This window comes from Diplotaxodon limnothrissa, linkage group LG17 (genome assembly GCF_057381915.1).
Source record: "Diplotaxodon limnothrissa isolate DT_005_m linkage group LG17, D_limnothrissa_male_GT1.1, whole genome shotgun sequence".
Classification (NCBI taxonomy): Eukaryota; Metazoa; Chordata; class Actinopteri; order Cichliformes; family Cichlidae; genus Diplotaxodon; species Diplotaxodon limnothrissa.
Genome location: NC_140612.1, coordinates 33,308,092 through 33,330,591, shown reverse-complemented (window position 1 = coordinate 33,330,591; position 22,500 = coordinate 33,308,092). Strand labels below are relative to the sequence as shown.

At 42.6% G+C, this 22,500-nt stretch overlaps 1 protein-coding gene across 1 annotated transcript in view; it reads left to right on the top strand.

Moving 5' to 3' along the window:
* The window catches only part of grm8a (glutamate receptor, metabotropic 8a), a 295,041-nt gene that overhangs the window by 194,088 nt on the left and 78,453 nt on the right, over positions 1-22,500 (top strand). Inside the window, exons 3-5 of the mRNA XM_085376663.1 lie at positions 8,162-8,297; positions 9,055-9,209; positions 13,800-13,937. Coding sequence (XP_085232789.1) covers positions 8,162-8,297; positions 9,055-9,209; positions 13,800-13,937 — 429 coding nt within the window. The remainder of the gene's footprint in view (positions 1-8,161; positions 8,298-9,054; positions 9,210-13,799; positions 13,938-22,500) is intronic.

Below are 22,500 nucleotides of genomic sequence, written 5' to 3'. Positions count from 1 at the left end.
TAGAAGTACTGGTGATGTGCGACTGGCGATGGAAGGTCAGATGACTCAGTGGAGACATCGAGACTGACTTGTCTCCTGCCTCACAAAAGTAGTCTCCCGTTGCAGTTGTCAGATCTCACAGAAACTTGTTCAAAGCTAGTGGAATTTCTATATACTTGCTGATATTGAAGAATAAAGTACGAAAAGTGCTTATTAGTCAGCACTTTCGAGCACTGTTTGGGTTTTGGCTTGTGCAGATTTAGAAATGGAAAAGCTTTTTCTGTTTCCTTTTCTTATGGGTTTTAGATGTGGGTTGACGCGTGTTATACCAAATTCTGTGGAAAAGCAAAAAGAATGTAAATACTCAGATATATATTTGCACAAGATGATTCAGATACAGCTGTAAGTTGGGGTCTCGTGTGAATTATCACTACAATGCTACTTCCAGTATTTTCTCAAGGTTCCATTCACAGCCACTAATTAGGGGGGAAAAATGAATACGCAACATGTATAGCTTGTGCTTTCCTACTAATTTTGTCAGTCTTTCTTAACCACTAATTTCTTATATTTTCCAAAGTTCTTTATGTTTTCTTATCATATTGCTTTTTAATGGAAATGCTTACAGCATTTAAAGAGGCTGCACACTCGTCTGATGCGTGCATGGCGCTCTGTGCATTAGGCTTCCACCTTTCTTCACATTAGACCTGAGCAAATGCTGACTTCAGCCGGACTTCATGACTCCTGTGGTGATGACAAACCTGCCAACTCACACAGTTCATTTCAATACAGTTCAGTTCAATGCAATTTTATTTATATAGCACCAAATCACAACAACAGTCATCTCAAAGTGGTTTGTATTGTTAGGTAAAGACCCCACAATAATACAGACAATCCCCTGTGAGTCAGCACATGGCGACAGTGCGAAGGAAAAACTCCTTTTTAAGGGAAAGAAACTTCTGGAAGAACCAGAATCAGGCAGGAGTAGCCACATGCCACAACTGGTTGTGGGTGAGGGGAGGGAGACAGGACAAAAGACACACATTAAATGCAAAATTGCATATAAACACATAGAGTGAAAAGAAGTAAGAGAAGAAGAAATGCTCAGTGCAACCCCAAATTTTATATATATACTTTTAAAGTGCTTTAAATGTGCTATTATGTTGCTTTTTCATGGAAATACTTGCAGCAGTTAGATGGGTTCCATTTTTGCCTGTGATGCACATTCGTCTGATGCATGCACAGTGCTGCGTGCATTAGGTGTCCACCTGTCTCCACATTAGACCTGAGCAAATGCTGACTTCAGCTAGACTGTCTGACTCCTGTGGTGATGACAATTCTGCCAACACACACACACACACACACACCCACACACTCGTTTTCATATCTTAGTGAGGAGGTCCCCACGAGTTCAAACTCGTCCCCATAAGTCACCATTGGTCCCCACAAGTATAGTGGCATTTCAATTTTCTGTCCCCGAAAAGATGTCTAAACATGTACACACACACGCGCATACACACACGCGCGCGCACACACACATGTCAGGTGTTGCTACACAGTGCACTCAGACATTTTCTGTGTGACGGTAGTGAAACTTAGATGCTAAAAGGCCAAGATTTACTTTACAAGGCACAGTCTGACCTCTATGTATGAAATAAGTATAGGTGACAAGTTCAAGTCCTTTTCATTTAATCTGCAGTCAGTGCCTCTGTCCTTCACATTTGCCTCACAGATGAAAAGTAAAAGGACTTGCATGGGTTTGTGACAGGACAGCATAAAGATTGATGCATTAACATGCTTGGCTTTTTGCACCACATAGAAACCGTTACTTTACCCTGCAACACATTGTAAATTAGTTTTTTTTTTATTTTTAGTTTTAGCACATATGACACTTTCAGTTTAATTATACGTACATATTTTAATGTTTATTAATGTACAGGATTTTCCAAGTTTTAGATAATTAGAACTGTAATTTACTGTAGTATCACCCAGTAGCCTCTCTTTAGTTGCCCACAGAAGGAGAGACAGTTAATTCCCATCTGCTCACAACTATGTTTTGATGTGTTTAAAAGTTTATTCTATTTTATTTTCATATCAATTAAATTAGTGTTGCACAGAAAGTTTCAAGTGATTGTACTAGTAATTTTCAACCCTTTCTACTGGGATGTTTGAATGTTAGGGTCAGATATTGATGTAAACAACATTAAAGCTTGGGTCCATCCTGCCTTGTGTCAGTGGTTCAGAATGGTGGTGATAGTGTAATGGTGTCTTGGGACACTTTGGGCCCCTTAGTACCAACTGAGCATCATTTAAATGCCTCAGACTACCTGAGTATTGTTGCTGACCATGTCTGTCCCTTTATGACCACAGTGTACCCATCTTCTAATGGCTTCTTCAAGCAAGAAAACGCACCATGTCACAAAACTCAAATCATCTCAAACTGGTTTCTACAAGATGACACTGATTCCACTGTACTTGAATGGGCTCTGCGGTCACCAGAACTCAGTCAAACAGAGCACTTTTGAGAAATGATGGAACAGAAGATTTGGCTCATGGATGTCCAGCCGGCTAACCTGTAACAACTGTGTGATGCAATCATGTCAATATGAACCAAAATCTCCGGGGAACTTTCCAGCACCTTGTTAAATCCATGCTGTGAAAAATAGTCAAAATCTATAGTTAAATAGACATAATAATTATGTATGTAATAATTAATCTAAACATTATTAAAAACAAAAACAAAAAATGAACGCTCTGGTTTGTTTTTAGCCAATTCTTGCTGTTCACATGCTGCCTATAGATACTAAATAGAAAGATGTTTTTGTTTTCTGCAATGTATTTTCCATTCTTCACTTGCGTACAAAAACCACAGTAACGCACACTAAAGAAAAGACAGATTTTTCCAGTGCCTAGGATTATAATAATACAATATAGATGCAGACTGAAAGATAACTCCTGCAACTATATTATTAAATTCTGCTATAATATACTGAGACTAGATTGTAAATGAGGTTTTTAGATAGATACCACAAATTATTGTATTTTGTCTGAGCATCACCCGAAGCGGTTTATGCTGTGCCATCTAGCAAATATTCAATATCCACCCACTGATGCAAACTAGTGCCTTCATTTATACAGTGGGAACTCTAACATAATGAGCAATGTTCCAAATGTTGGTGTGGGGTTGTAATTTTCCCTCAGTGTGTATTCACGCTACGCTAATCAAAAGTTGACCAAAACAACATTCTTTTTCTGAAAACTGAAGAAACTCTGCCCGTTTTTTTTAGCGCTCCCTGCACCAACCGGTGTTCCATTATCATCAAATTATAAGCTACCAAACTTGAACCCGTTACAAGTTTAGAAAAACATTTTCACCTGAGGGTGGTTTCAGGTCTGAGCAGCATCTTTTTTGGGTTCGGGTTTGGGCCGCTTTGAATTTTCAAGCCGGTCTGAGGCTCTGTGACCTGCATCCTTTAAGGCTTATTTTAATGGGAGGATGCACATTTCTTTGGACAGCGGTTTGTGGGTTGTCAATGATTCATTAGGAAGCCTGCAGAGGACATTTACCTCAGAGGCTGAAAAAAAGACACACATTGTGTGGGACAAAAAAATTTGCGCACCACATGAAAAACAGCACCAAAAAAAACCATATAAAAAATTGGTAAGATCCCATGTTAGTAAGTACAGAACTTAAACAAGCATTGTTTAAAAAAGCCAAGTGCACATGCACCACCACACATACACAAAAGAAAAAAATCATTGCCTTCAAAGGGCCTATATCACAGTACCCCCACTCATGAACAGAAGCAGAGGGCAACTTCTAATTTTAAAGTGTGTGCTAATGAGGTTTGGAGAGAAAGAAAGAGTGTGTGCATGTGTCTAAGTATTCTCCATAGTAACAATCCATTGGCAAGTGTTTATGTAGTGGGAGTCCGGAGACAGGGTTTATCAAGGAAATACCAAGCTGGAGAAAGAAATTAATTTCTTCCTTTGTGGATTTGTAGACCACACAGAGCCTCGCATTTGATCCAACCATGTTTAATCCTGTGCTAATAGTAACAGCTGATAGGGCATGTGTGTCTCTCAAAATTATCAGGACACACTTGCAGGCTGCTTGGAGGATAATGCGACTGTATTGTAATGGAATAATTATTACAGAAAGGGAGTCGGATTTTATTGCCTTTGTTTCACTTTATTACTCCAGTCATGTTTAACCCAGAAATATGCACACCCGCACACATACACACACACACACACCAGTCACTAGCCATGAAGAAATTTCATTCATTGGCCTTAACACTTTGCATATGACTGGGTAGCAGTAGTGATTTATAGTCAGCAGCCTGTGTTGTTTATGTGTTTTTTACTATATTTTTCAAGTAAATGCATCAGTTTCTTTTGTCGTGAAGACTTAAGATTGGGTGGGCTTTAATGGGACTTTCTGGTTTTTAAGTGGGCTGCAGTACTCTTGACTTTTGGGAATGGCTGTAAAGTTTTGAACCACGTATACTCTTAATTTTTTAATTCAGGTGTTTTTAGTTCTACTGCCACAAGTGATTAAAATCAGGTCATGTAGTCTGACTTTACAAACATCTGTGAAAGAATGGGGTGTTCTAAAGAGGTCACTGATTTCAAGTCTGGTACTGTAATAGGAGGCCACCTCCTTCTAGATGCTCCACAATCAACAAATGGTATTATTGCCAAGTAGAAGCATTTGCAAACCAAATCAGGACTGATTGCATAGTGTGATAAAGTCACCAACCTGCATTGCTGCAGAGCTCCAAACATCCTCTGGCATTAACATCAGCAATGAAACTGTGAGCCAGGAGCTTCATGGCATGGGTTTCCATGGCTGAGCAGCCCATACAAGTGTAAGATCTAAGTGACCTTGTACTTTTATTCATGTAGTACAGCAATATTATAAAATGCACGGGTTTATCAGTGAATGTGTGCAAACCTTTACAGAGTCAACAACACAGTTTGTGCAGAAGCAGAAATGACTGCTGTGAAATTCATGTAAGGTAGGTTTGAGGGATTAATAAAAACAACATATGAAAAAAGAAGAAAAAATTTGCTTGTTGCATTTTATGCACTGTCTGATGTGTAAGGAGTTTAGGTAATTATTTCAGGATGCAGTGCCCCAAGTTTAGCTAGTTCGTTCCTGAAATTGTCTAAATACTTTGGAGGTATTAGGAAAAGTTTGATGAGCTACAGGTGAGAAGAAATTGACAAAAGCAAGACGCACACAGTGAGAAGGATGAGTAATTTCTCTCTTTTTCTTCTTCCCCATTCAAGTCTCTATTGGATAAAGATGAAATGGTGCAGAGAGAAGGGCGTGTGGGAGGGAAGCAGATTCCACAGCGAAGGCTCAATAATCAGGTTATTAGTGATAAACGGAGAGCTCGGTGTGTTGGTGCTCAGTGGATAAAGAGCTCATAATTCAATTAGCCCATTGTAGATGAACGTGCTACAACTGGCAAATTATGTAACAAAAACTGACTATTACAGTGACACAATACAGCTGTTATCTGAAGTGAATGAAGAGATTTTCTTACGGTTTCCACATTAGCATGCGCAGCGTGTGATCATATGTCTCCAAACAATTAATTATACAGTTTACACACAATCAGCCAAATTACGAGCCTTTGACTATAAGACAAGAACAGCTGAAAGTTAAAATTGACTGAACAGCTTTTCACACTTTGATTTCTCTAAATATAGCACTAATTCCGACTTAATCCAATAATGATGAACATTATTGACATAACAAATGCCAGTAAATAATGTGTTTACTGCTTTGTTTATCCAGAGGATAATGAGTGTCTAATGCTCTCAGGCACAGTTTCCCTCCTCGGGAAACAGCAGCACGCTTCTGACTTGATTTGCTTTGGAGACTACTTGAGGTGCTGATTTTAAAGATTACAGAATACACTAAAAAAATTTTTGCATATTAGAAGTTTTTGACAAAGAGCAGAAATATAGGCTACATATATTCAGGATATTTTTTGCAAATTTTTTTCTTGACTTTTTCTTTTTATGCATGTCTGTGTTTGGAACGTGAACCCAGTCCTCTGTTTCCCGTGCCCTGCTGTGCAAGGATTTGGATATTGAACCTTGTTTCCTGTTAAGCTTTCAACTTGACATTCTGGGAGTGATTAAAAAAGAAGCTGTTGATGCGTCTCCTGACCTGCCTCGCAGCTGTGCTTTTAGCTGAGAAGCAAAAGGTGTGCGCTAATATCTGACGTTCACTTTTAACATGCCGTCAATTTTTTTTTCCATTTCTGCACCATCAAATATGTGAAGTGTTTGGCTGCGATAGTGACAGCCAAGTGTGCGCGCACGCGCGTGTGTGGAGAAGCTCTTAAGTTTACAGACAATATTTGATATTTTCTTTATCTGGGAAACTCGTTCTCCACAGGGACAGTTATTAATGATGGTTGTGAGGCTGTGAAACAAACAGCGATTTAATCACTTTTATGCTGCTCCAAGGACAATGGTGGGAGAATGCAATCGTCAGCGCTTGTGTATTTGAGTGTATGCGTGTACATATGCCACGCTGAATTTATTTATGATTTGCTGTTTTTGTATATGTATGCAAAAGTGCATGTCTACTTGGTCATTATCCTTGAGAACGTATTTTGAACATTTAAATATTTGCTTCTTGTGTGTGTCTGTGTGAGAATGAGTGTAAATGTGCGAGTGTGTAGGGGAGCGGGGTAGAGGTGGGTACTTGTGCAGATTTTGTCACTTTAGTGATTATCCTTGAGAGGCTTTTAATTTGAGGCTAATGAGTATTTGTTTTAGCGCTCATGCACTCCGGTGTGCGCATTTATGTGGATGTGTGTGCGTCTGTGTGTGTGTGCGTGTGTGTGATTAAGGGCTGTGACATAGTGAAAGCGACAGACTGTACAGATGTTCAATAAATGGTCTGGAACAGGCAGGGAGGAAAGGGGACATCATTCATACTTTCTCACTTCTATATACAGACACACACACACTCACTCTCTCTCTCTCTCTCACACACACACACACACACACACACACACACACACACACACACACACACACACAGACATTCCCAGAGACGTGAATGAAATGAATGTGTAGACTTACACACTAAAGACATGGATACACAATGTCCATCATAAATTCTGTACAGATATAACAAAGGCAATGTACAACAATAACATAATCCTACACACTCACACACACATACTGCTAAAAAGAATTTACACAATAGCTAATGATTGAATGCAGCCAGAGTGAATTAACAGCTTAAAAAAAAACACCTCCTGAGGTGGCTGAAAACAGTATGCAACAGTGTGTCCGTGTGTGTGAGAGGGCTGAGGGATCAAGGCGGAACCAGGTAGACAGAAATCTTCATTATCTCATATTGTGAGTGAAATAACTAATATTGCTGCACTCGACAATAGTAAATTAAGGAGGTGAAGTGGGTACAGACGATATTTCTTGCCACTTACTCTGTGCAGTGCCGTGATTTTAAATCATTCATGCCCCATTCCTCTTTTCCTTTGTTTCTTACAGTTTTCTCTCCTGTGATCAACACCACCTACCTCCACCATCATCTCAATTCATTTTAGCAAATTCTTTTTTTTAATGCTCGTTCTCCTTTCCTGCTTTTCCCCCCTCCTCAGCTTCCCACTGTTTATTTTCACTTCTTCCTTTTAGTCTTTTTCGGTATCAATTTTAACATCCCTTTTCTTCTTCAGCGTTCCTCTCTTAGAATTTCCCAGTCCCCCAGATTCCTCCTACCCTTTCTCTACTTTCTTCCTACCTAGTCCGATCTTACCTGTCAGTTTTTGTTTAATCTTTTCAAATGTTTTTTGTCTTGAATCTTTTGGAGAACAAATTGTATTGAACAGCCAGTACTATTTTACGTTCAGTCATGTCTCTTCCCGGACTTTAGTGAATATCTTGCTTTCTTTCTCTGCTGCCATGTTAACCAACCACTTACTCTTACCTTTATCTCAAAGCTGTGAGGGTGTTCGAAGTGTTAAAGCCTTCGTCAGAGGCCTCGACACAGAGTGCTTTGAATAGTTTCAGAAATGTGTACAAGCCGACCCGAGAGTGAAATTAGTGTTGAAAACAGAATGCAAATCAGTGAATCTAAAATAGATGATGCAATCTGTCCCTCCTTTTGCTTTTCCCCCCTCTTCTGTCTCAGGTGGTGTGTGTATTGCCCAGTCCTTGAAGATCCCCAGGGAGCCCAGGCCAGGGGAGTTTGACAAGATCATCAGACGCCTGCTGGAGACCTCCAATGCCAGGGCCATCATCATGTTCGCTAATGAGGATGACATACGGTACGTGTTGTGCACTTTAAAAACGAACCCTGCTGGTCAACTTTCCCGCTGCTATCAGGTGTACTTTTTTGTTTAATAAGATTTTCTGTGACATTTTCAACATATTTTACAATAGAAACCTTTTGACACCTACATGCTCGCTGTGATTACAATTATGTTATTCTGAAGAAGAAAAGACCTGGTTTTCATATCGCTATTCTTTAGCAACTCACTTGGTTAGAAGTGTTGCATTGTGGTACCGACAAGAGTTCGCACTATACTACAGGCACAATTATTGCATTTACATCTTGAATGATGATGTACATAATTATTAGGCAGTTATGAAAATTGAGATTTAAACAAAAAAATTCAAATATTATAAAATGCAGTTTTGACTCATACGACCCCCTGAAATGGCTTAATTACTGGTCAATCAGACCTCTTGTCTTTGGGTCCTGCCAAAAATGCTTGAAGAATAAAGCCTTTTTAGATAAATGCTGTCCAGAATGCTAAGCTCCAGAATGCTTGAGATTTGGAAATAAATACTTGATGACATGTTTTTCACACATTTTATGGATAGAAAAAAAAGGAGTCACTCCTCACGGGCAAGACGGATGCTGCCTGTTGCTGCATCAGTTATAGATATAAGCAGTGGTACAAGAAAAAAGCTGCAGTGATCTTTATGTAGGGTTAAGCCTAAATCAATACCCCACTGCTCGACTTGTCTGCTGTAGTCTATCTTCAGATATTTGAATTATCTTTTCTTTTTCTAAAACAGACGAGTTCTGGATGCAGCTAAAAGGAACAACCAGACGGGTCACTTCCTGTGGGTGGGTTCAGACAGCTGGGGGTCCAAGATCTCCCCTGTGATTGGCCAGGAGAGGGTGGCCGAGGGGGCCATCACAATTCTTCCCAAAAGGGCATCTGTGGATGGTAAGGATAATAACAAGCATATACGAAGCTGTCAGCACACGTGCAGGTAATAACTGAGAAGATGTGAGGAATAATAAAAGTAGTTCTCACCTGCACTGAAACTGGATTTGTGGCAAATGAAAGAAAGCCGAAGCAGCGTCTGCTCAAACTTTGATAGATCAAATTAAGGATTCAGGGGAAAGACCAGAGACAGAAATGAAATGGACTCATGTTCTCTCACTTTTGATCCCAGTGGGCAACAAGTTTTTGCCAATACACCAGGGAGAATATCCTCATTTGCTCTCTGTCAGAGCTCTCTATTAGATAATTGACTCCTGGAGGGCCACATAGGTGACAAGATATAAACTGGAAGCGAGGGAGAGAAATAGAACTTTAAATGAATCAAAGGGAGCTTTGGCAGATTCACAAGAAAGGCTATGTCGACTTTAAAGAAATGACAGAAGAGATGTGAGTGAGGATTAATGACTAGACTTTTCTTTTGGTACACCTAGAAAGAGAATGCAGTATAATGCAGCAATTCTGCAACATGTGTTATATAAAGCTTAAAATGTGTCTAAACTGTAATTTATAGTGACATAGTATAGTACAGTACATAGACTCAAACATGGGATCTTTTTGCACATGAGGTAAATGTTTTCTCACGCATTGAGAATTATTCTGATGCCATAACAAGCTCATTGAAATCATCTTTTGGGCTCCCAATGCTGTATAATTTAGCTTTTATTTCCACAGGAAACAAAAGAGAAGTAAATGAAATTGTTGGCCTTCCTGCTAAAAACAGATGTCTCTGGCCTGTACTTTGGAAGTACTTCCTTGCTGTAACTTTAATAATTTAAGGCAAAACTTTGCTTCACAACTGGTCCAAAAACACCACAATGTTGTTTTTAACGCAGTGAGGCAGCAGTTTTAAATTGTGTTAATATGCCACAAATTCCCTCAACAGTGTCACATTGTGTTTACCTTTGCTATTGCAGTTGCCAGAAACAAGGGAAACAGCTAGTCTCAAACAAAACAAAACAAAAAGGAAAAACAAAAGTCACTCTAAGTGCATGAGTCACTTTTACATTTTTTATAAGGAATATAACACCAGATAATATTTTTTGTATCTTTGAAAAAAGGCTTTCTGTTTTTCCCATCCAGTAGTCTTTGAACTAAGGTAACTGTCTTCAGGCTCAGGCTTCACATTTAATCTGCAGATTAGAGGCAGAAGCATCAAATAACATTTCTGATATGAGCGACTTTGTTGATTTCAGAGGTACTTTTTTATGTCCTGCGACAGTCCTGGCCAGAGGCATTATGTTTTTACATAAATAATCCATATGTATAACTTATTCTGGTGAACACATTTATTTTCTGAAGGTAGACAAAGCTGACAAACCCAACCTGTGCTATTCTTGTGAATGTAATATCTCGGGAACACTGGGAGGAAATTTCATTCCACCTGTCTTAAATGTTCTCTTGGAAATAAGCATAGTTATCAGAATTTGGTAGTCAAAGATCTCGGTGACATCATGATTATTTTTGTGTGTGTGTGTGTGTGTGGGGGGGGGTTGCCACAAGTTGATTCATTTGAATAAATTTTACACAGATATCTAATTGGATAAAATGATTAGCTGGTGTCATTTTATATCCAAAAGGGGAGAGCTCTGCTTCACTGTGACATGCTAATGTTTTGCAAAAACACCCTTTCTGGCTGCTGTTCAACACCATAATTCAAGAGTAGATGCAGAGATGTTGAGCACTTTCAATTTGGTCAGATACTAAAGTGGTGACATTAATCTTTGGTGGCCACATATTAAATTCCATTAATATTTTTACTCCATATATTATGAGTCTGGGCAGACATTGATATATTACTTTACTTAGCTGGTTGGAAGAGACTTAATAAATGCTACAGTATTTTTTTTATTTTTTATTTTTATTTTTACTAACCTGAAATTGTATTACCCTTTAAAGAACTTTAGAACTAAAGTCTACATGGTTTCATCTCTATTCATCAGTACTTAAATGCAGTTTTAAATGAATATATCATTGTTCACAGAGTTCAGTTTCAACACTGATTCAGACTGAGGAAAGGTTGGCTTGGTTATATCGATGTATTATTACACAGGACACTAAAAATGTCATATGAACTTATTGTTTTACAGTCTATAAGAAAGCAGTGCATGAGATGTACCAAAATATAATCTAAAATGTAATCATAGGAACTGTGTGCTTCCAAACAACTGCCCAACTGGTAGCAATACTTCTATTTTTCTATTATCATTGAATTAAGTTTGTGCTTTTTAGACCCTCAAAGTACCTCAAATGATTATATTTCTGTTTTTAGGAATGTAATGTTATCACAATGGGAAGCATGTGATTCCACATGGCACATCTTACTGTTGAGGCACAAAAAGAGTAAGACTAATATTTCCAGCAGTCAAATATCAGTAGAGCATCCCAGGTGCACACATTACCCATTTCCACAATAGCACATTGAATTAATCAGGAGAGATCTTTTTAGCTTTTACAGTGAATCTGGCATGGCACAGGCTGTCACACCTCACATGGAATCATTCACGTGCCCAGTGTTACACTTAACTACAGAGCATGTGTTGCGCCTTCTTAGTTAAGTGTAAATGTTTCTTTGCAGTCATTTCTTCTTGCCCACCCGGTCACAAGCCATCTATGGTTAGATGTAGGACTTGGGTTAGAGAAAAGCCTACTCCTTTTAAAGTACTGTGTAAAGTCTTGAGCCATGCTTCATTTCTTTAAATTGTGCTTCCAAAGAGCCAGATGTTCTAAAGGCCTTCCAGAGTTTTTCTTTGGACATGGGTTGCTTTTTCACTCATGTTCAGTCCACTCTACTTTCAGCAAACTCTGCAAGACAAGAAGACGAAAGAAGATGTGCCAGGCTTAAAACTATCTAAAGTGGCTGAACAGTTCAGGAAAGTCATCTCCTTAAGGAACAGGGAAAAATCAGTAAAGACCTGACAGACACTGTTCACTGAAGCCTCATCAGAAATGGTCTCAGTGGAAGAGTGGCTGTCAAAAAGCCATTCTTAAGGAAGGGAAATGGTAAGGATGAGATATACCAAATGTGCATGGAGGAGGTGAGGAGAGAGGTACAGCAGTGAATGTCTACAGCATCTATAAAACACGGTGAAGGCTCTGTTGTGGTTTGGGGCTGCATTTCAGTAAGTGGTGTCGGAGATCTTGTCAGAATTTATGAAATTATGAACACATATATTAGATTTTGATCTATCGTGCAATACCATCTGGAAAGCATCTGACTGGCAGCAATTTTCAATATGACAATGCAATGATCCCAAACACAAACACATGGCAGTACAGCAAAAGCATGCCCGGACAGAAAAAACACAATTGAGCACCATTAATCATGGATAGGCCTCCCCAGCACCTGGACCTCAACATTATTGAAGCAATGTTGGACCATGAGACAGAGCACAGGACAAAAGGCACCCAACAACAAGAAGAGCTTTGAATGTCCTTGAGGAAACCTGAAGAACTATTCCTGAAGACTACTTGAAGAAATTACGAGAAAGCTTGCCTAAGAAGTTCGGGCTCTGTTAAAGAGTAAAGACGATCATACCAAACACTGACTTTAAAGCTCATGTAAAAACTCTGTTTTTGCCTTATATGCTGTATTTCTGTTTTTTTGCATATCTTTTTTAAATAAATTACTGCACTGAGTTTTTATTTTAGCAAAATGTAAGAAATGAGGGGTGGCTTGAGGCTTTTGCACAATAGAGAATTTTTGCATATTTGGAACATCCAAAAAAGAAAAAAATCCATTAACCAAAAACCTAAATTTCTCAAATATATATCAGAGAGTTCATGTCAAAGCTAAAATCCCCTAGTTTGTAAAAGTTTTACTGTAGCATACGGCTAAAATGAAAGTCTAACCCTGCACGGAAACAAAGAAAGATAGCCGATGAGCTGATGAATTGTTAAAAGGTTCATGTGGCAGATAAAATGCCATGCATTTAAGAAGCTTCTTTCACATTTAATTATGGTATGAAGAAAGTAGTTTTTTCTCATCTGCACGTCTCTTTTCTTTTGCCCGTATCTTTATTCCACCCTGCCACTTGCTGACAGGTATTTCATTCCTATGAGTAGAGAAACATGTTCCCCTCTTTTAGTTCCTCTTATCTTGTTATTAAAATGGACAAGTATCCAATCTATTGTGGAAGCTTATTTTAAAATGTATGCTTTTCTTTCTCTTTACGTCAGTATTTGATAGGAGCTCCAATACTGACCGGTTCAACCAAAATAGCTTTTCAGCCATACCATACGTGGGCTATTCATAACCTACGCATTTATGTGTCAAAATCTATTACATTGTGCTGAACACCTAATTTTCTAGCACAGACAGGCTCAGTAGAAATGAAGCCAATAACCCCTGAAGCACCGGTGCCCTCTCCTATTACGCCATTTAACAATATCTGGGTTGAAAGTGTCGAAAGCAGCTCGTCTAAACAAAATAAATAGGGAGATGTATTCAGTAGAGTTTTAAAAAGAAAAACAAAAAAAATAATAACTCATTTTCATACTTTTTAACCTTTGCCCTGTCTGTCTTTTACACAGCATTTGACCGGTATTTCCGTAGCCGTTCGCTGTCCAACAACAGAAGAAATGTTTGGTTTGCTGAATTCTGGGAGGAAAACTTTAACTGTAAACTGGGAATGCATGGTAAACGGCCTGGTAGCCTGAAGAAATGCACAGGTAAGACTATATTTGACTTCTTCCATTATTTCACTTGCTATCAACCATTTGGGGAAAAAGTCAATAAAGCTTAAATGTGTAAATTGTTATTTGACTAGAGATCCAAAGAGAGATGAAAATGCTCCAAGGTACTTTGGAGTTTTACACTTGAGGGTATAACAGATTGTTTTGTTTAGCTGTAATTCTACAGATCTATACGAGCTTGTAAGTTTTACTTTCTGAGAAGTGTAGCAGAAGGTCAGCTATAATTGGTCTTCCTTTATCCCTGCATCGGCTACCTCCTTGCATCATAACCAGTGTCATTCTATGTCACGGCGGGGTGCGCCGATGTGTGCGGAAACAGGACCCAAAAGCAGATGATGACGAGGAATAGTAATGATTAACAGAAAAGTGAACCTTTATTGCGATGACGACAGGAAATGAACCAAGAGACCAAAGCAAACAGGCAAAACACTAAGAAACAAAACACTAAGCTGGCAAAACACTAAGAAACAAAACACTAAAGGTACTAAGACCAAAAACTATAACTATGATTGAGGTGGAAAATAAACAGGCTAAGACTATGACTATGACTATGACTGTAACTCTGGTGAGATAAACAGACGAACTGACAATGGCATGAAGAAAACAAAAGGCTTAAATACAGACATGAGGTGATCAGGGGAAGTGGCGACACATGGGGGAAAACAGCTGACAGACATAAACCTAATGACAGGACCAGGAGAGGAAAGCTAAATACAATGAACAAAGAACACATGACATTGTCAGAATAAAACAGGAAATGACAACACAACTTAACAGACCTAATACGTGATGAAATAAATAGAAAACCCCAAAACATAGAAAACCCAGGAACAATAACTGCCTAAACTAAAGGCAAATAGGAAATAACACAAACTAATAACATATCAAAAAATACAAAGAAAACTCAGAGTGCTGGGTCGGAGACCCAGCCTGTGACAGAGCCCCCCCCTTAAGGGCGGATTCCAGACGCCCTAAAACCTCGAAAAACAAAACCAAAAACAACCCACCAAGGGCGGGCGGTGGGGGTCCAGGACGGAGGGCCAGAAACAAGGCCAAAAAAAAAACAAAATGTCCATCAAAATCACAGGAGCGCAGGGAACAGTTCATGACTCCTCAGGGGGCCGACCCGGAGGGTGACGGTCCAGAAAGTCATAGTCCATGTGATCAGGGGGCCGGCCCGGGGGGTGACGGTCCAGAAAGCCACAGTTCATGTGATCAGGGGGCCGTCCGTGCGGACGGCAACGGCGGCGACACGGAAACGGTTCAGGGGGCCGACCTCGACGGCGGTGACGTGGAAACAGTTCAGGGGGCCGGCCGTGCGGAAGGCGACGGGGCGGAAACAGTTCAGGGGGCCGGCCGTGCGGAAGGCGACGGCGTGGAAACAGTTCAGGGGGCCGGCCGTGCGGAAGGCGGCGGCGGCGCCCAAGTGTCAGGCGTACCGGCCGAGGCTTGGAGGGCACAGGACCAGGTGACGCTGAAGCAGAGGCTGGCCCAGGTGACGCTGAAGCAGAGGCTGAGGCTGGACCAGGCGTAGCAGAAGCACAGGCAGAGGCCGGACCAGGCGTAGCAGAAGCACTGGCAGAGGCCGGACCAGGCGTAGCAGAAGCACAAGCAGAGGCCGGACCCGACGAGGCTGAAGACTCTGACGAAGCCGGACCCGACGAGGCTGAAGACTCTGACGAAGCCGGACCAGACGAGGCTGAAGACTCTGACGAAGCCGGGCCTGGCGAGGCTGAAGGCTCTGACGAGGCTGGGCCTGGCGAGGCTGAAGGCTCTGATGAGGCTGGGCCTGGCGAGGATGAAGGCTCTGATGAGGCTGGAAGGGCTCCTCGGGCCCCCCAGCAGACGTGGCATGAGGCTGGTGCGGTTCTCCTGAACCCCCAGCTGACGTGGCATGAGGCTGGATGGGCTCCTCGGGCCCTCCAGCTGACGATGCATGAGGCTGGATGGGCTCCCCGGGCCCCCCAGCAGACGTGGCATGAGGTCGGAAGGGCTCCTCGGGCCCCCCAGCAGACGTGGCATGAGGCTGGTGCGGTTCTCCTGAACCCCCAGCTGACGTGGCATGAGGCTGGATGGGCTCCTCGGGCCCTCCAGCTGACGAGGCATGAGGCTGGATGGGCTCCTCGGGCCCTCCAGCTGACGAGGCATGAGGCTGGATGGGCTCCTCGGGCCCTCCAGCTGACGAGGCATGAGGCTGGATGGGCTCCCCGGGCCCTCCAGCTGACGAGGCATGAGGCTGGTGTGGTTCTCCTGAACCTTCAGCAGACGAAGCATGAAGCTGGCTGGATTCTTCTGAACCTCCAGCAGACGAAGCATGAAGCTGGCTGGGTTCTCCTGAACCTCCAGCAGACGAAACATGAGGCTGGCTGGATTCTCCTGAACCTCCAGCAGACGAAGCATGAAGCTGGCTGGGTTCTCCTGAACCTCCAGCAGACGAAACCTGAGGCCGGACGGGCTCCTCGGGCCCTCCAGCTGACGAGGCATGAGGCTGGATGGGCTCCTCGGGCCCTCCAGCTGATGAGGCATGAGGCTGGATGGGCTCCCCGGGCCCTCCAGCTGACGAGGCATGAGGCTGGATGGGCTCCTCGGGCCCTCCAGCTGACGAGGCATGAGGCTGGATGGGCTCCCCGGGCCCTCCAGCTGACGAGGCATGAGGCTGGTGTGGTTCTCCTGAACCTCCAGCAAACGAAGCCTGAAGCTGGCTGGATTCTTCTGAACCTCCAGCAGACGAAGCATGAAGCTGGCTGGGTTCTCCTGAACCTCCAGCAGACGAAGCATGAAGCTGGCTGGGTTCTCCTGAACCTTCAGCAGACGAAGCATGAAGCTGGCTGGGTTCTCCTGAACCTCCAGCAGACGAAGCATGAAGCTGGCTGGGTTCTCCTGAACCTCCAGCAGACGAAACATGAGGCTGGCTGGATTCTCCTGAACCTCCAGCAGACGAAGCATGAAGCTGGCTGGGTTCTCCTGAACCTCCAGCAGACGAAACCTGAGGCCGGACGGGCTCCCCGGGCCCTCCGGCTGACACTGAAATTGGCTGCACCAGCTGTACCTCCGTCTCCGGCTCCAAACCGGCCTGGATAGCAGTCCCACAGCAGCTTAGCTGAGCCTAGGGTTGCCAACCGTCCCTTAAAATACGGAATCGTCCCGTATTTCGAAACAAAAGCACACGTCCCGTATTGAGCTAATAAGGGACGCACTTTGTCCCGTAATACAGTGAGAATCAAAAGTGGCCTATAACTTTTAATGGAATTAACGCTTTGTTTGAAAACATAATTCCCAGCCCCTCTCCTGCTTTGTGACCAATGAGCTGACAGCACACTTATGACAATAGTTGGGTTGCGGTCACGTGGTTCTGATGACGTGCGGAGGCAGCGCGATTTTTGAGTGGAGGGCGGAAGTAAACATGGAGGACACTGTGGAGAGTCAGGAGAGCAGCTATTGTGCAACTTTAGACCCCGTTTCTCGGGAGAGATATAAACAGATAGTTAAAAAATATATCGGACGTGATCCGTATTCTTTGAAAATGTCCGAATACACCACAGAAGTAAAGGATTTGCCTACTATCGAGGCTGTGGATATCACCAACTACTTGGTCCTCCAGACTTCTTACTACACTAGGCAGCAAATGAAAGCTTTCAAGAGTCTGGAGGCGTACAATTTTTTTGTCAGCGGGTGGGTCCACAACCTTGGAACAAAACGTCTCCGTGATGGATACAGTTTGGTGTTTGCAAGGGTGAGTGTTTGTTCTTATATTGCTTTATCTTAAACACGCTAACAGTTAGCGGTAGCGGCTTTAACGTCAACAAACATGCCACATCCTTAGGACTTCGTTAGAGTGACAGTTGTTTGTTTCAAGGTAAACCATTCTCAGCCGTCTGTTGCATATCCAAAATCGCCTCTGCACATCGATGCTGTTCTGCCTTAAGCTTCATTCTTTTCTCTCGTTTGAGAACTGATTCCAATCTGGGTTTTCGTTCGTAGCCGAGATTGACCGTCGGAGCCCAGTCCTCCGACTCTTCGTCATCCAAAGCACTTGGGCAGCCTATAGTCCCAATCAAGTCAATATTAGACTACTAACTTAAAAGCACTAAGTAAACGAGAATTTAACGACAACCTAATGCTAATAAGTTCGTTTGCAAACATAACATTACCTCTGACGAAGTGGTCGCTGCAGACACGGGCATTGGCAGACTCTGCTCCTCCCGACTGTAAACGTAAATTTAAAATCCATTTTTTCCTACGTTTTTCGGTTAGAATTTTCCATTTTTCTCCTCTTCGTTGGGCTATTTTTGGTACCCTAAAATACCGTTTATCAGTTTCTCTGGTCGACCTACTGGAGCATCCGTAAACACAACAGGACATAGGCATTTTGCGTACTGTCTGTCTGTGATTTTGCGCTTATCTTTTTCACTTCCGACCGCCAGTCAAATTTCGCGCTTTACGTCGACGTCACGTCTACGTCAAATGAAACCTAGCTATTCGAGTATGACAATTCAGATTACCGCTCATCTCATTGGTCGAGGAAAGGTCGCTTGCGGAGAAAATACCGGAAGACAACAGATGACCACAACAAGAAGCATGGCCAACAGGGAAACAAACGCCGACACTGCGGTGCAAGTCTCGGACGACAGTACACCTAAAGCTGGGCAGACACTGTGCGATTTTTTCAGTCACGTTATTCAGCTCCTGCTCAAACTGCACGATTGACTCGCAGGGTTAGAAGTTGGTAGGTCACGATGCAGGTCTCACACTATACCGCCCGATGCTCTGATGCGACCTGAGAGCTCACACTGTGCCTCCATAACATGAAGGTTATAACAGACAATCTGTCGCTCGCTCTCTCAGTCTTTCACTCACACAGACACACCACCACCATCAACTTTGCTAAATTGCTAATGAAAAACATGATCAGGCAGCTGTGAATGAGCAGCAGTGTAAATCCAACTATTTTCACGGTTGTTGTGGTCGTGATAATTTTGTGATGCCACATCGAAAAGGCTCGGATGAGCTTTCCAAAGTTCTACAAGTTGTGCCTCCATCGCTTGTGTCCAGATCACACGCTGCACAGCCGCGCTGCGCCGTCTTTTTCACCGACGTTTACGTGTTTGCGCATGAGCAGTGTGAGCGGCTGTGGTGACACCCTCACGAGCGATTGATGATCGGGAGCTGGTCGTGAGGTGTTAATCACTTCTCGTTACCCCACGTATACTACACGACGCACGATGAAGGCCAAAATCGGGCCGATCGCCAAAACCGTCGCACGACTCAAAAATCGTCTCAAAATGGGCCAAAAATCGCACAGTGTGAGCCCAGCATAAGCCCAGCATTAGAGCAGCAATATTTGTTCCCCTCAGAGAAAGGGAAGAATGGGAAAAGGAAAACACCTGGCTGGAAAAAGTTAATATGGGCATGTGCAGTGAATATCAGCGCTATGTGGCCAGAAGTGTGATAATATAATTTATTTTGTGTAATAAACAACTGCAAGGATAGATGATTACAACAAATTGATGACTAATACATAAAAGTAATACATAGATGAATAATGATGAGTTATGATGCGTAATCATGGGAACAAGCGGGTTTACAAACAGGAGCAGCTGATTAGCATTAGAAAAGCTGAAATAATACCTCAACTGAAGCCAATTGTACTAAATGCACTAAATGTGCACAGTTACAAGAATATTTTTCTTTCTATTGTTTTCTATTATTTTAAGTTAAGCAGGACAGAGTGCTTTTAAAGAAAGATTTACTTTTATTCTCAAAAGTTAAGCATGACAGGCTTCTGTTTAAGAAAGAGACCTGTTTTACTGTGTTAATGTTGTCATTTTGAGCTAAAAATAAATGGCTAAATGATCATTTGTTTCACATGTGTTCATATCACAAAGAATAGAATATGCATGTACTTAAATCAACTTCAAGTCAAATGGTTAAAAAAAATAATTTCACACACAAAAAAAGAGCTAGAAAATTCACCACACTGGGAAGGGTGAAGACAACTGGGTTGCCCGGCCCTGGCCACGAGGTGTCCCTTATTTATTTTTCAGGGAGTTGGCAACCCTAGCTGAGCCTGATGGCTAGCTTTTCCAGGGCAAACAGTCTCTGTATAGCCGGGCTCATTAACCGGAAAAGTAGTGTCAATTTCAACAACTTCCTGAGAGAAAACATGAGGAGCCAAAATGTAATCACTCACTTGCGTTTGTGATACGGAGCGTCGGTGGCGCGCACGCCGCTTTTTCTTAGGAGTGGAAGACGGCGGAGCGATGGGTGGAAGTCCCTGGTAACTCCGAGGTCCCCCGAGAGCCAGTCGAGTTCCCCGGAAAGAGTGCTCGTGCTCCGGAATGAGCCACGGCTTCCACCGGAGCTCCTCCTCCAAGAGAGCGCAGAATATAGACTGGCGCTCGTCGTCGTCCAAGTCTATGGTGTGCGGCGCTTCCTCGCGCTGAACTGTGACAGGAGTATGGCGAGACTGTGATGAGGGCGTGGAAACTGGTGAGCTGAGAGGTGGTGATGCTGCGGCGAATCTCAGCGAACCGACACGAACACACTCAGGTTCCGGAGGCAGCAATGGAGATGACTGATTGTGGGGTTGTTGTGACTGGTGGGTGCTGGAAGCCATTTCCTGACTCGACAGTCCCTGGGCCTGCAGCATCTCCTTTATCCTCGTAAAGGCATCAACTATGGCAGGTGAGTCCGGGAGCTGGAGAAGGCGGGGATCCCTCTCCATAATAGCTTCAGCAACGTTAATCATTACCAGCTTGCTCTTCAAATCGGGCGCTGTTAAGAAGCGGTCGAGGATCGCTTGGATCCGAGCAGTCTCCTCCAGACACTCGGTGAGAGCAGAATCCGCTGGGTCCATGACTGGTCAGTTCGTTCTGTCACGGCGGGGTGCGCCGATGTGTGCGGAAACAGGACCCAAAAGCAGATGATGACGAGGAATAGTAATGATTAACAGAAAAGTGAACCTTTATTGCGATGACGACAGGAAATGAACCAAGAGACCAAAGCAAACAGGCAAAACACTAAGAAACAAAACACTAAGCTGGAAAAACACTAAGAAACAAAACACTAAAGGTACTAAGACCAAAAACTATAACTATGATTGAGGTGGAAAATAAACAGGCTAAGACTATGACTATGACTATGACTGTAACTCTGGTGAGATAAACAGACGAACTGACAATGGCATGAAGAAAACAAAAGGCTTAAATACAGACATGAGGTGATCAGGGGAAGTGGCGACACATGGGGGAAAACAGCTGACAGACATAAACCTAATGACAGGACCAGGAGAGGAAAGCTAAATACAATGAACAAAGAACACATGACATTGTCAGAATAAAACAGGAAATGACAACACAACTTAACAGACCTAATACGTGATGAAATAAATAGAAAACCCCAAAACATAGAAAACCCAGGAACAATAACTGCCTAAACTAAAGGCAAATAGGAAATAACACAAACTAATAACATATCAAAAAAATACAAAGAAAACTCAGAGTGCTGGGTCGGAGACCCAGCCTGTGACATTCTACTTATTTTGGTACAGCGTAAAACAATAACTAGGCACACCAGACTGACAGTTTTCAGGGAAACCAGTTTATCCTAAAAGCAGGCCCAGCTTTTCATATTACATCTGCCAGCTGATTAAGCACATCACATTAGATTGAATAAGTCTTCATTAGAACATCGTAGCTCTGAAAGTCTGTCAACAGAGACAAATACTGTCTTCTAATTAGTGTGTGTATATATATATATATTGTGGAGTGCACTGCTGGCTGTAATAAGTAACCTTAAACCCCAGATCAAATTAGCTGTTGGGATTTAAGAAGCAATATAGCTCAACAAGAGCAACTGTTTGTGTACTCGAAGCTTGAAGGGAAATTAAATAGTTGTTGGAGTATGTGCTTGTAAATGTGGCAGTGCACTCTCTTCGGTGCGTTTTGTTTTGTGTGTTTGTGCATAGGGTATATATGGGTATTAGTTCTGTAATAAGCACTTCTTGGTGTCATTTTTTTGTTTTTTTGCATTGCTTTTATATGATTTATGGTGGTTTGACCTGCATTTTTCAGTCCTAGTCCAAATTGTCTGCAGCTTGTTATTTTACAAACGACCCAACGCTACAGCTGATTTTTGTCTTGTGCTGTCGTCACATTCGTGTGCACGTGATCCAGATGGTGCTGTGTGTGCACTTTTTCACTGCCTACACCTGTCACTGGCTAAAGTGTTATACTTTTTAGAAGAGTTAGCAATGCCAGTGGACATGACCTGTAGGTATATCTCTGTGCTGCCGTGATCGGGTCTGTATGTTTATGTGTGTGTCATAGCGACTACTCCCTGGCCGATGCCTGCCATTGGCTCACATAATTAGGTTTGTAAGGGCTGTGACTCCCATTGACCGTCTATTACTAGCCGTGGCATCTGTGTATGTGGGCATCTATGTGTCGAGGGCCCTGTAGTCATGAAGCAGAGTCCATTAATTCCAAGTGCTGGGGTTTGTGACCTCCAAATCATCAACACAGAAGCCAATCAGCAGCCT